Source organism: Filobasidium floriforme (assembly GCF_021052385.1).
Source record: "Filobasidium floriforme strain CBS 6241 chromosome Unknown HD553scaffold_18, whole genome shotgun sequence".
Classification (NCBI taxonomy): domain Eukaryota; kingdom Fungi; phylum Basidiomycota; class Tremellomycetes; order Filobasidiales; family Filobasidiaceae; genus Filobasidium; species Filobasidium floriforme.
The window spans coordinates 417,688-430,074 of NW_025763639.1; the positions used below are offsets into that span (position 1 = coordinate 417,688).

The 12,387-nt window shown below is 52.0% G+C and overlaps 5 protein-coding genes across 5 annotated transcripts; 1 reads left to right on the plus strand and 4 right to left on the minus strand.

Moving 5' to 3' along the window:
* Positions 1 to 377: 377 nt before the first annotated feature.
* On the minus strand, positions 378 to 2,403 carry HD553DRAFT_325493 (uncharacterized protein; the record flags this gene model as incomplete). The annotated part of the gene is made up of 7 exons (XM_046181625.1): positions 378 to 488; positions 567 to 729; positions 788 to 806; positions 841 to 1,055; positions 1,136 to 1,332; positions 1,377 to 1,948; positions 2,019 to 2,403. The coding sequence occupies 7 exons, from the start codon at positions 2,401 to 2,403 to the stop codon at positions 378 to 380; spliced, it is 1,662 nt and encodes a 553-aa protein (XP_046034726.1).
* A 1,872-nt stretch (positions 2,404 to 4,275) lies between these two features.
* HD553DRAFT_344193 (putative inositol-3-phosphate synthase) lies at positions 4,276 to 6,374 on the minus strand (the record flags this gene model as incomplete). The annotated part of the gene is made up of 6 exons (XM_046182960.1): positions 4,276 to 4,593; positions 4,668 to 5,026; positions 5,116 to 5,286; positions 5,364 to 5,941; positions 6,011 to 6,092; positions 6,173 to 6,374. 6 exons carry the CDS (start codon positions 6,372 to 6,374, stop codon positions 4,276 to 4,278), a joined length of 1,710 nt encoding a protein of 569 aa, XP_046034727.1.
* Positions 6,375 to 8,150: 1,776 nt separating this feature from the next.
* HD553DRAFT_351576 (uncharacterized protein) lies at positions 8,151 to 8,808 on the plus strand. Its single transcript, XM_046183622.1, has 3 exons — positions 8,151 to 8,327; positions 8,431 to 8,531; positions 8,632 to 8,808. The coding sequence occupies exons 1-3, from the start codon at positions 8,190 to 8,192 to the stop codon at positions 8,663 to 8,665; spliced, it is 273 nt and encodes a 90-aa protein (XP_046034728.1). The 5' UTR covers positions 8,151 to 8,189; the 3' UTR covers positions 8,666 to 8,808.
* A 1,395-nt stretch (positions 8,809 to 10,203) lies between these two features.
* Positions 10,204 to 10,660, minus strand: HD553DRAFT_275183 (uncharacterized protein; the record flags this gene model as incomplete). The annotated part of the gene is made up of 3 exons (XM_046177893.1): positions 10,204 to 10,293; positions 10,356 to 10,474; positions 10,531 to 10,660. Coding segments are annotated over 3 exons (339 nt in total), but the record flags the coding sequence as incomplete, so codon positions are not given.
* A 336-nt stretch (positions 10,661 to 10,996) lies between these two features.
* HD553DRAFT_82153 (uncharacterized protein) lies at positions 10,997 to 12,383 on the minus strand. Its single transcript, XM_046184514.1, has 4 exons — positions 11,467 to 12,383; positions 11,373 to 11,401; positions 11,223 to 11,318; positions 10,997 to 11,163 (listed from the first exon to the last, which is right to left on the minus strand). Exons 1-4 carry the CDS (start codon positions 12,225 to 12,227, stop codon positions 11,099 to 11,101), a joined length of 951 nt encoding a protein of 316 aa, XP_046034730.1. The 5' UTR covers positions 12,228 to 12,383; the 3' UTR covers positions 10,997 to 11,098.
* Positions 12,384 to 12,387: the final 4 nt, after the last annotated feature.

Genomic DNA, 12,387 nt, shown 5'->3' on the forward strand with positions numbered 1-12,387 from the left:
CGGTCTTGCTCGAGTTTCGCGGTCGACCGCGAAGGCGAAGGTTGGTACGGCTTGTCGCCGTGGTTCTTGGTAGTCTTGGGAGTGACAGGCATATCGAAGAGGGCGTAAAGGTAGACGGGGGGTAGATAGCGTAGGAGGGGTAAAGTGAGTAGTAGCGAAGGACACCTACGACTTACTCCCCACCTCGCAAACACGAATGCGAACCCCTTTATACCCTACATCCTTGCTGCTGCGGCGGCCCAAACAAAAGAAGAATTGCGATACTAGCAAAGAGAGCAACTAGAACAATACTATTGCTATGGATATGGGCATATGAAGAGAGGATATCGTACAGCAACAGCGGTATAGGCGTCTACATCAACGACGGTCTCCTTTGTTTACACCTCCCGAACAATGAGTCGGACATGCGCCCATCCGGATGTCCGCGCAAGGACAAAGAAAAGAACGACAACGAGACGCGCCCCATCGGGCCCGAAATTCGGGTATCCCTGTGAAACAGGTAGACGTGTGTAAGCAACGAACGCTTACCGGTGGGAAGAACGAAAGGAGAGAACAAAGGCGCTTACGTGAAACACGAGCGGCGCTGGCCGATCTGGAATCTCGGCCTGGGGGGGGATCCTGTTATGGCATCCGCGGTACGCGTACCAAACACCCGCGTCGGGTAGTTTTACAGGGACCTCCGATGGGAGTTCCGTACGGAGTATATCTAGAACACCCCCTATGTGTTTACTGTAATGTAGTACCAGTTGTACTACATCCGTTATTACATTCATTACCTTACCCTTACCTTCTAGTCCCGTGTGATACTATTTCAGGCTTGCAGGCAAGCCTAATATGTACACTCCGCCTCGACCGCATCAAGCGCCTTGCTCCAGGGGCCTGGACTAGGCTGATCGTCCGGCCGGACATGTTGGATCCGCCGGTCAATCTCGCAGACGAGCGAACGGTGTGCGTCTTCCGGACCCCAGTCTTTGACTCGGCTCATGGGCAGCCTCAGAATCCACGCATCGTTGAAAGGGAGAGATTTTGGTCGCCTGACAGTCTGCCAGTGCAATCTATAAGCGTGCCCTGCGTTTTCACCTCTGTCAGCTGCCTGGCATGTACACGACGTCAAGGGTGCAACCGACAAACTTACAAATGGAGACGAAAAAGGTCGGCTGACCATAGTGCTTCAGGAGATCTTGTCGAACGGTCTGAAAGTCTGATGCCGCTCCGAAAAGATCTTGGGGCAAATTCGATTCTTTCGAGACCGATTCCTTTGATATGGTCCAGATCGGCATGATTTCCCTGCTCTCGAACGGCCCTTCCGGCGGCCAAGATCTGAAGCAGCTGCTATGGCACGACGCGGGCAGTATATCTTCAAGGAGCCCAGTCACCGCAGGATGAGAGTCATGTGGCTCGGGGATAACCAAGTCATGCGGTATGATCGTCAACGAACGAGGTGGCGATTGTGACAACGGTTCAAAAGGCGGTGAGATCGCTTGGTCAGGTGAAGGCGGCAAAGTTGTCGATGAAGGGAGCTGCTCCGGCTCGATGAGTTTGCTCAGTTCGAGCACGGTGAGATGACCTCGCTTCGTCTTCTTCTTGCGATCCGGTTCCGTGGTGTCATCCGATGATTCCCCTGCGACGTTCCGCTTGATCTGCTGCGGAGAGTCGTCAAGAGCTTGCTTCAGATGCTCGTACACCCGCTGACCTGATCCCAACTTCTCTCTCAACTGAAGCAACGACTGGATCTTGCTTGTCCCGAGTGCATCCAGCCCACCGGTCGGTGCTATAAGAGCGGGGATAGAGGTTTCCCATAGCTCGGCTTCGTCCTCGCCTCGAGCATTGTTCAATTGGCAGAGCTTGGATTCCCGTTTACTCCTAGTATTTTTGACTATCTCAACCCATTGATTGAGGTTGTCCCGCCAAATACCTTGCAACGCGGCAGTGAAAGGATGATTTGTCTCTATATCGAATTAAATAGAGTTCTGTGAGTGTCATATCGAAACCACGGCCGAGTGTTCGATCTTGCTTACCGCGTACTTGTTCTGAAAGGCCCCTCAGAATCATATTTCCCCAAAGCTCGTAACAGATATGAGAGCGAACTCGTTGCCAAAACTTCGGGTTTGTAGGTTTGCTGTCCTTTGGTGGCATCACCGCTTTCCAGACCTCAGGAAGGTCGCCAAGAGCGACATCAAGCGGGTGAGAGTTCTGCATCGGATTGATGCATGACCTGAGGACCTGGAGAAGAGACTCGTTTGGGAGCTTTACGATCTGGGTAAGAATCGCAGTGATTCTCGCGAAACACTCTTTGTGCGGTCCCTTGGTGCCATAAAGGTGAGACCCTTTGGCCCCTAGCATCTTCCTGCCTTCGTTCCAGAAAGACGGCTCCAGTGGGTCTATCTCATTCGGAGTTGACATGACGGCGCAACTTGAATGTAGTTCTTTTCGCTCGTTATGACCCAAAGGGAAGTATTGTTCTTGCTGAAGTTGTCCTTGTGTGATCTTAGAGAAGTACCATCATCTCGAATCTCGGCAAGCAACCCGGATCAAGGTCGACACCGTCCCGCCCTGATGGGCCTGCCGCATGTCACGTGATTACGGAAGCTTATGACGTGAGACACAAACCCCAAGAGACAGATCTCTGAGGGGTTTGTCGGTGATCGTTATATTATTTTGCTGACCAGCCATGCCAGCCAGGACCTAGTGCGACCTAGCGATGTCCTCTGTTCTCTTGGACGACTGGTATGCTTTTGAAATCCTGCTTCGTCTCGGACTCCCAGATCCGTGACCATCTTTCCCAACCCCCGGAATTCCTTGTGCGTTTCTTCGAAATTGTATGATTCTTGGATGCCGGTACTCTTCTCTGTCATCGTGGTTAATGCGTTCTTGTAGTCTGCCTTCCCATCCGAGGTCTCGTCTATACGGCTTCAACCTCGACCTCAGGTTAAGTCATATAGCAATACTAGTACAATGCGTTATCAGTCTGTTGATACCCTGCGATCGTCCGCTGCATCGACAATACCCTTGGCTGGGAAATATAGGCTATCTATGTTGGTCAGGTTCGAGAATGACGGGGATAGGATCGAGCTGGGACCATTGAGCCCGGAACGAGTTACCTGCGTTGGATCGATGTCTAACTTTAACGTCAATGCCAACATCGATGCCACATCAACGCCATCGACCTTGCGACAGACACAGATCAAAGGAGATCTACAGACAAATGGTCAAGCGGATTGCACCCTCGCGACCTAGGCAAAATCGAGCTTTGATGAGACCCTATACCTTATGAAGCTCGTATCGTATTATCTTAGAGCCAGGTCAGGTCAGGCTGATACGCCATCTTGGCCGAGATGTTGAAATACGTGCCGTCGACTGAGATGGGCTGGGCAGCCGTCGCCACTTTTACAGGTAGGCCCCACTCTCAAATGGTACGCATGCCCCGCAGAAGGCTAGGAAATCCTTATAGAACTTATCCGGAACGTACCGCGTGAGCTTCAGCTCGGGCCTTCTCTGTTGTAGCGTCTCATTCCCATTGAGTGAACATATCCTCCTCACCAAGAGGGCCGCGACTACCAGTAGAGAGAAATAAACCCGTGCCAGAGACGTATCGTGTGGTGAGCTAAGATTGCCAATTGGAATACAGGATGAACGTACTCGAAATCTTCACAGTCCATAACAACCAGGTCAGGGTGATCGTACACGCACTTTTCTGCGGCTCAAATACCTGGCGAAAAAGCCTTTGAACTTGCTAGCCGCTGGACCACGTAGTGCGGAAGAATGGCGGCCATGGACCAACTATCGGTTCCATGATACTTCCCACATTGTTGCAAAAACGGATAAAATTTCGCTGAATGCAAGTCAACATGATTGCGGTCTTTACAGTACTGCAGCAAGGCCCTCCCTGCATCCCCGCAGGTGAGTCTCTGGATTGCTTCTTTCCCGTCCGAGGCGAGCCTAGGTGATCAACGACACTGGGTGGCAGCACGCACAGACAACCTCCATACTGCAATCTCCCTTATTCGGTAAGAAATGGCTTCCGCAACGAGGCCCTAAGGGAGAGGTCGGTCATAAGCAAGGGATAGACATCGGATGTGATAAACGCAAGAGTATTCTAAAAAGAGTCTACAAAGCCGGGGCATTTTGTCATTTAACGTTGGCAAGATTTTTCGAATGTTTAGTGCCCTTCCAAACCCGAAGGAGGGGGAGGGATTTAGTGGTTTTTTTTAAAAGAGATATCAAAGAAGGAAGAGTCCGTTTTTTTCCACACCAAGACCGGAAGCGGCGACCCGATCACCAAGTCCTCGTCTTCAACAAGAGATCCCCGCCGCCCATCTCGAGACCGAGACAAGCCTTCATGAAGGCCTCGAGTCCCTGCCTCTGCCTGTTGAGCGAGTTGACGACGTCGTCACCGGGCTTGACGAGCGGGGCCTTGAGCATGTACGAGAGCAACGAGAGGACGGGGTAGAGGGGTTGGAAGGGGACTTCCTTTTCCGAGGGGACGTCCTTGACGCTCGTTGACTCGGCTTGAAGGGGACGGTAGGTGATACGCGTCATCAGCTCGGCGAGGATGGTCAAGTCGAGAATCAAGGGCGTGGCCAAGAGCGAGTCCTAGCGGGGAGAAAGCGACATCAAGATCAGTCTCCTGCGTCTAATTCAGCAATGGGTTTCCCTGCCAGACTCACCTCGCAAATGTTGAACACCGACAAAGTGTTCCTTCCACCCATCAACAACTCCGAGTAATACTCGTCCAAAGCCCTCTTGTCGTCCCCGACAGCAGGCGCGTACTTGATGACGACCAAGTGATCCGGGTGTTCACCCTTCTTCTCGCCCTTCTTGGCCGGCGCGTACAACAAGTTGTTGGCAGCGACCATGTCGTCGACGACTGAAGACTTGGAGATCTCCTTCGATCGGAACTGCCGTTGGGAGGACAAGTTCTTGCCGTCGTTGTTACCGAGATGGTTGTACGAGGCGATCGAGAGGGGCTTGATACCGGCGTTAACGAGGAACTCGGTGACGACCGACTTGAACTTGGTCTGGCCAGCTATGTAAACGGAAGACGGATCATCGAGGTAATCGATCAGTAGATATCCTATGCTAGACTAAATGGGTCCATGATGACATGCGACTCACACTTGAAGTCATCACCGGCGATGAAACTCTGATGACGCTCAGCCAACTCGATGCAACCCGGAACAAAAGTGTTCGAGGGCGATCCGTTAATGTAAGGGTGTCCATCGAGAATGGCGGCGATCGCAAAGACGGTCGAAGGCGAGACCTCTTCGTGCGAGTTTTGAACGGCGTCTAGGTAAAGTCGTGAGACATGTCAGGTTGATGCCGGAAGTCTGTGTAAAAGCGTGAAGTTCAGGCCTCGCACTCACTCAAGAGGTTGTCTGCGGTATCGTTGACCCCGTCGATCAACTCGGAATACCTCTCGGTGTTGGCCGTCCAGAGGACGACGACCTTGTCCAACCCGTTGCTCCTCTTGAAATTGGCAATGTCCTTCCTGATCCTCTGGACGTGTTCCCACTTGTTCTCCCCAGGGATGACGTTGTCCGCTCGGTCTTCCTGGTTGGCAGCGATAAAGTCTGGGTAATAGATCGAGGGGAGGGGAGCGCCCATCTCTTTCATCAAGGGAGCGACTTGGCGTTGGAGGTCATAGTCGAGCACCTGAGCACGGGCCATAGCCTGGTCCATGGGCATACCGGAGATGTCCCATCCACCCAGACAGAGGTCGTTGGGGTGGACCATAGGGAGCATGTCGTAGATGGGAACGTTGACGTCCTTGCCGGTCTCGGCATCGGCACCGATCCTGACCGTGGAGGCCCGGACGAGGGATCCGATGTAGTTGGGCTGGATGGGGCCGAGCTTGGTGGACCAGGAGATGTTGTGCTTGTTGGCGAGGATGGTAGCGGCGACGGTCGTACCGTTGTTACCACCGATACCGACCAACATCAGACTGGGGCGCGGATTAAGAGGGTAAGCTCGAGGACCATGCCAATGTTACCGGACGCGTGTTTCGACTTACCCGACCTTGCCGACCTTGGTATCAGTCTTGAACTCGTACTTTTGCTCGGTCTTCTCGACGACGAGCCTTCCGTCGAGCGATTCTACATAGGACATAGACACAAACGCAAACCTTGTCAGTCTCAACGAACTTCACTTCACTTCCTCTTCGGCCGGAACTCACTCTTGACATCGCATCCACGGTCGGTGTAAACACTCCTGATCTCGCCCTGAACGTCATCGTACTTGGTACTCTGTTCATCCTGGACCCTGATCAGCCCGCCAGGCAACGACCTGGCAGCAGTAGGGTGGACAGGGGGGAGACCATCCGAGGCACCTTGAATAGGGGAAGAGGTCGCGTGGTTGGGGATCGCGATGGGGGACATGTTGAGAGGTTGATTGGATATGTGTGTATGGAAGGAAAGAAGGGTGGGGCGGGAGATAGTTGATAGATAGTTGTACGGTGGTGAGAGGGGATTTAGTTTCTATTCAAGGGAGGCGCGGCACAGTGCTTGATGCCTCGGTGAGTCTATTGAGGTTGGAAAAGGATCAAAGGTCAGAGGAAGAGCTGATTATATACCTTTTCGAGAGGGCGGTACTTACGTTGTGGGGAGAGCAGAGGCTGTTGCTAAACATATACTGGGGATATATGCTGGTTGCGGTGGGGGAGTGTTTGTTTTTCCGGTAACTCTGGCCGGTTCGAATTCGAGGGGTCTAGGTGGAGAACTTTTCGAGGTGGAGTGCGAAGAAGAGGAGAGGGCAGGGGAGACAAAAGATAGGTGGTCGCGTCGACGGCGATGATCCAGGACGGCATTGGACGTTCGGCCAGGTGGTTGATCGAATCCAGGATTCAGGTCACAAGTAGGAAGCGCAGGCGGGTGAGCCGATCCGGGGTGGATGGATACGATGCGAGCGGTTTCGGTTATGGAAGAAGCAAACAAAGGACGGTTCCAGTATAGTGCGCGATGATCATTCAGGTCAAGGGGAGGAGGATGGAATGGCCGGTAAGGGTAGGGTAGAATGTTGATGATCAGTCCGGATGTCACTCGGTGGATCAGGTCGGTTAGCGACTCACCTGATGGGGTATGTGCAGGTGGGTATCCGGCAAGATAGGTAATCGGTATTTGCAGATGAAGATCGATGAAGTACGAGTTGATGAATATCAAAGTGGGCGACGTGGCTGAGGCTTGGTATATATACTTTTTCTGCTTTGGGTGGATGGGATGGGGATTGTTGACACAGGAGACACAGGACGGAGGAAGCTCTCGATAACCATGATCCCCTTCATTTCCTCCGGACACCGCCGTTCCCCGTCTCCCCGGGGGCTTCGGTGCGTATCTCGGGGGCCGCGTCGCGCCACGCCACCCATCACGCCACGCGGATTCCTTTCGTCATTTCGCTTCCGCCCTGCCAAACTCTATCTTTCCCATCATCATCAGATCCACCCAAAGGATCGCGGGCGGGTCACGCTGCGTGTCGATCATCTGAAACCGAATTCTTTCGCTTGCACCTCCCTTCCATGAGCCGAAACGACTAGAGAACACGGAGGTGGAACGTGCACCTCATGCCCGGCAAAATCTGCTGATGCCGCCTGTGACCAAAGACAGCTGCCTTTCACCTCGTGCCCTGAGATAGGATGGTGGGTGGCGAAGTGGATATCACTGCATCGAACCCTGGCTCTTGTTCAAGATATGATTTCTCGGACATAGCAGGCTCGACTTGTGTCCGCGCCGTGAAAAATAAAAGATTCGGCAGAACCAAGAGTTTCAGGGATTTCAGCGCCGACGCGACCGAGCCGTGCATCTCTAGGCTGACGAACAGTCCCCTTGAATTCGACCTCCGCGTTCATCCAACGGATGATCCCCGTGCTTCGGTATGAGGTATGCGTATTCGGCTTGGCACCTTGGCTATACTGTACGTCCACATGGTCAACCTGCAATGCCTGCAACCTGTGCGCCTGGTGCGTTTCGTATTCTTATCGTCTTTGAGAGGGTCTGACGATGGCCAGTTTCAGCATGCCGGCATGATTACGCGATTGAATATTATAACATCACGTGAAAGAGAGCGCGACTCGAGATTTCCGGTCCTCCACCTTTGTACATCGCCGCTATCTGTGTCTACATTGCTGCCCCAACCCTCCCACTCCACTCGATCACTTAGTTCAGCTCATTCCTCTCTAACACTCCATCGAGAAGTTCATCATGCCTCAAGGAAAGTCCAAGCTCAACGCCGCCAAACAGTCTTCGGGCGGCAAGAAGAAGGTGGCGGACAAGAAGAAGGGGTTGAGGGCGATCGCACCGAAGAACAAGCAGACGGTCCGACAGGCTACTCAGCACAAGGTCGGTCCTGCATTCCTCCTGCTCTATTTCTTACTCCTAGCAAATCTCGTGATCTATGTGAACGACAAAGTGCTGACACATAAATTACGATCGCTTTGTACAGAAAATGAGCGCCAAGATCAACAACTCGATCGAGCAACAGATGATTGCCGCCGCATCAGCTGGAAAGTTGACCATCATGCGAGGAGCCGCCGAGGAGGGATAGTGAGTCCGGGTTCTGATCTCCTATCTTCTCCTTTAATGCATAATATGCAAGGTTTTAGAATGATCGTTGATCTTTGCTTTTCGCGTTTCCTATCTTTAGCGAGAACAAGCGACCCAAGGGAGGAAAGAAGTAGAACCCCGGATGCTCTGGAAAAAACAATCCTCCCCTCGACAATCCATACCATCACTTAGACGATCCAGTATCCGGCCCTTTTCTCGATGCACCTACCTCTGTATTCCCTTCCGGACCACGGTTGTATAACTCGACCTCGAAGGTCAAACGACAGTATCATCCCATATTACATCAGATGTACAACGGATAGAGAGCCCTTGGCTCAGACATGCTTTCACTTCTGCGGTGATACAGTAGAGGGGGTAATGCGAACGTGCGGCTTGGTATAGATTCTGGGGGACCTCCTTCTCGTCTTAGACCTCTTCTAGGCATTTCGCCCATTCAATCACTTTCGGATGTGCGAGGACGCTCGCTGCTCGGAAGTTGTTCACTTCGAGCGTTTCTAGGGATGTCGCTCGTCTGAAAGGAGCAATTTGGCAAATGAGCGGGATTGGAGCAAGCACCAGATCAGCTTAGGCTCGGCTTACGACAAGGCGACATAAGCTTGACCCTTTTCAAACGTCTTGGCTAGATCGACCTTTAACCTAGGAAGAGTGATACCTTGAGCTGGAAAGGAAAAAGCCGCAGAATCAGACACATCGTGGCCGAAAACAACCCGAAGTCGCCACCTTACCCTTGTGAATGGATAAAGCCCAGGCGAGAATCAGGGGTACCTGAATGCGTTTGGCTTCGAGTACGCCTTTCTGGCTGTTGACGTCAAAGTCTACCGGGATCATCATCTTTCGTTGCCCGGTCGTGAACTGGCAGAATGGGATACCGACGAGATTGTTCAGTTGTTTCGTTGCAGCCGTCGCGGACGATCGATAGAGCTCACTTCTACAATAGGCCATTTGTTCTTGGCCAAATCCGCATCGTGGCGGTAGGTCTTTCCGATGACCGCCTTTTCAGGAGGGCCAGGTTTGGCTTCCGTGACCTGGGCGAGGACGTTCAATAGTGCTTCACTCGCTTGTTTTGCGAAGCCATGTGTCTACAGCGACAGTGTCTAGTAAGCTCATATCAATCCGAAGGCAAACTTGTAAAAAAGCCGCTTACTGTAGATTTGCTCGATTCCTCGGCTTTCTGCTTTGCTTGTTCCTTTGCCAGCTCTTCTTGTATACGCTGCCGTTCCTCTGCGAAGCGTAATATCAGCGATAGTTAGCCGGTAGTAGCGGCGACCGGACCTACCCAAGACTGTTTCAAATGCGACTACTTTTCCCCTGCGAAAAGGTGATGCAGCGTTAGCTCTATTCGCTGACGATATTTCGGCCAGATAAGGCTCACACGGAGCCGTTGCATAAACCATCGTTGGGCATGTTCACGATCAACATGACCTGGGCGCCAATACGCAAGTCGAGAACGGCGGGTGCTCTGGAATGCTTATCGAGCACAAAAACAGCTTCCTGGTGGGAAAACGAGTCGCCGTTCGGCTTGATACTGCGTCAGAAGTGGATGTCATTAGCAAACTGCCAGACTTGTCATAGGCGGCTGACCTCACCCTTCTTTGTCGATGCTTTAGAGTCCATTCTGCTTCAGCCGATGACCCTTCGCTTAACGCCTGATTCAGACTGACCTGACAAACATGCGGGTTTCACCCCCGAGCCGCTTGAGCTGCGATTCATTTGCCAGATCCGACTGTCTCTTAGTGGGAAACTGAGCAATTTGAAATCATCAGACGCAAAGCTGCAACCGGATTTCAGAACCCATCATCTCACCAATTCCGTAGCATTGATGCCGTCTTCGTATTTGATAGGTCGTGCCAGACATGCGAAACCCCGAATACTCTTGCCCGAAAGTTGGCCTAGCCGGGCTTCAGTGAGCATGTCCACGAATCCTGACCGGAGGCGTATCAGTCATCTACCATTCTTCACTACTCGGAGATAAACCCACTTTGATTGGACTGGCGGAATACTTGTTTCAGTTTGATTATTCGAGGCACGCATTGCGGCCATGACTGTGCTTCGAACGCAAACACGCTACTCTTGTCGTGTCTGTCGGGAACAGGCGGAAGTTGAAAGAAGCTAGAATTGCCGCTTACGCAGATTGAGTATATAGCCAGAGAGAAACGTCCGACAAGATACGTACTCTCCACAGAGAACAAGCTGTATACCGCCGAATGGGCGAGTGTCTTTTCTGAGAACCCTTCCGACCGACTCTAGCTTGTCCCAAAGCCGCCCATCGATCATACTCACTAAAAGGTCATTTCGTCAGCTGACCATCAGTTCACAACTGTCTTAATCGTGATTTGACGTACTTTCGTCAACAATAAGCACATCAGTCTTGAGCCATCGATCCAAAGGGGTTTCTAGATTTGGATCGGCCCGCCCGATCTTCTTCTCCTTGTCTTGCCGGATGACCCGATTCGCACATGTCTGAACGTCATCTACTGCTAAACCTAGACCCGCCCTGCCTTACCAGGCTTTAGCTGCTTTCCGGAGATCGTCGTATCCAGATCAAATTACCACGAATGCAATGTTTGTCCTCCGATATTCACACCTGCAATTCCTGTGGACGCAGTGATAGCTATGATGGCCACAAGAGTGAGCTCAGACATGGTAGACTTCGATGTTAGATCTACTCACCGACTTTCTTTTTCACTTTTTTGCCTTCCGCGTCTTCCACGTCGATTGCAGAAAGGTGTTTGATGATTTCCCTTAAGAGCACACTCTTCCCCGTACCTGCATGTCTTGCTCATCAGCGCAGTCATCCCATTACGGTCGAATTCATCTTACCAGCCGACCCCGTGAAGAAGAGACTCTCGCTAAATCATCATCAAGACGTTTGTTAAGCACTGCTACTTCTTACGCTGAGGAGACAAACCCTTACCCTGACAGAACGAGGTTCAGGACCTTGCGTTGCTCTTGGGACAGCTCGATGACAGGCGCAGGTTCAACGGGTTGGGTTTGTTTCGGCTCCACCTTTGGCTCGATAGGCGGTATTGCACGGCTTGGCCCTGCTTCAGCTACCAGAGGACCGAGCATCTCCTCTAGAGTCAAATCGATGACCATATCCTTAGGTAATTGAGCACTCCATTTCGTTTTCCGAGTGTTTCTGGCCGGTCTTGAGCCTTCAACGAAAGTTGACTTTTGTGTTGTTACAAGTGGCTTAGGTGTGGATCTCTTCTTAGATGGAGAAGTCGGCAGCTCCAGGCCTTTATAAGGGTGTCTAGATGGCGAAGGAGGAGTGACCCGCCTCGAACCTCCTGCTCGTTGCGATGGCGGAGCGTCTTCGAGAATTGAGAATGGAGGGGATGAGGTCTGATGATCCGGGCTATTGCGCATATTGGACTGAGTTTTCCCAATTTGACTAGCAATGGGAGGTTTAAACTTTGCTGTCGATTTGCGTGCCCGAACCCGGGAGGTTAGACTAGGTGAAGCTGATCCCGGTCGTGTCAAGTCTTCCTCTATGCTTGCTTGAGTTGCAAATACAAAGTCCTCGACCCCAGAGTCAAGTAATGCCGACGAACTCGACTTTACAGGCGAAGATCCCAAATGAGTGTCGTTGATCTGTTCCGAGGACAGGGTGTCATAGAGGTCATCGCCCTCAAATTGCTCTTCTGCTTCGTACGGCTCTACCATGATGGCCATCGCCTAGTCCCGTTGAACTACCGGCTAGGCTTTCGTGTTCCGGATTTCTACGGTTTAGGAAAGGGGCGAGCGAGCTAGTGAGAGTATAAAGAGATAGCCATGGTCCGTTATCAGTATTCGATCTGACTGATTCGCAAGTGAATACATCGTGCGAAGGAGC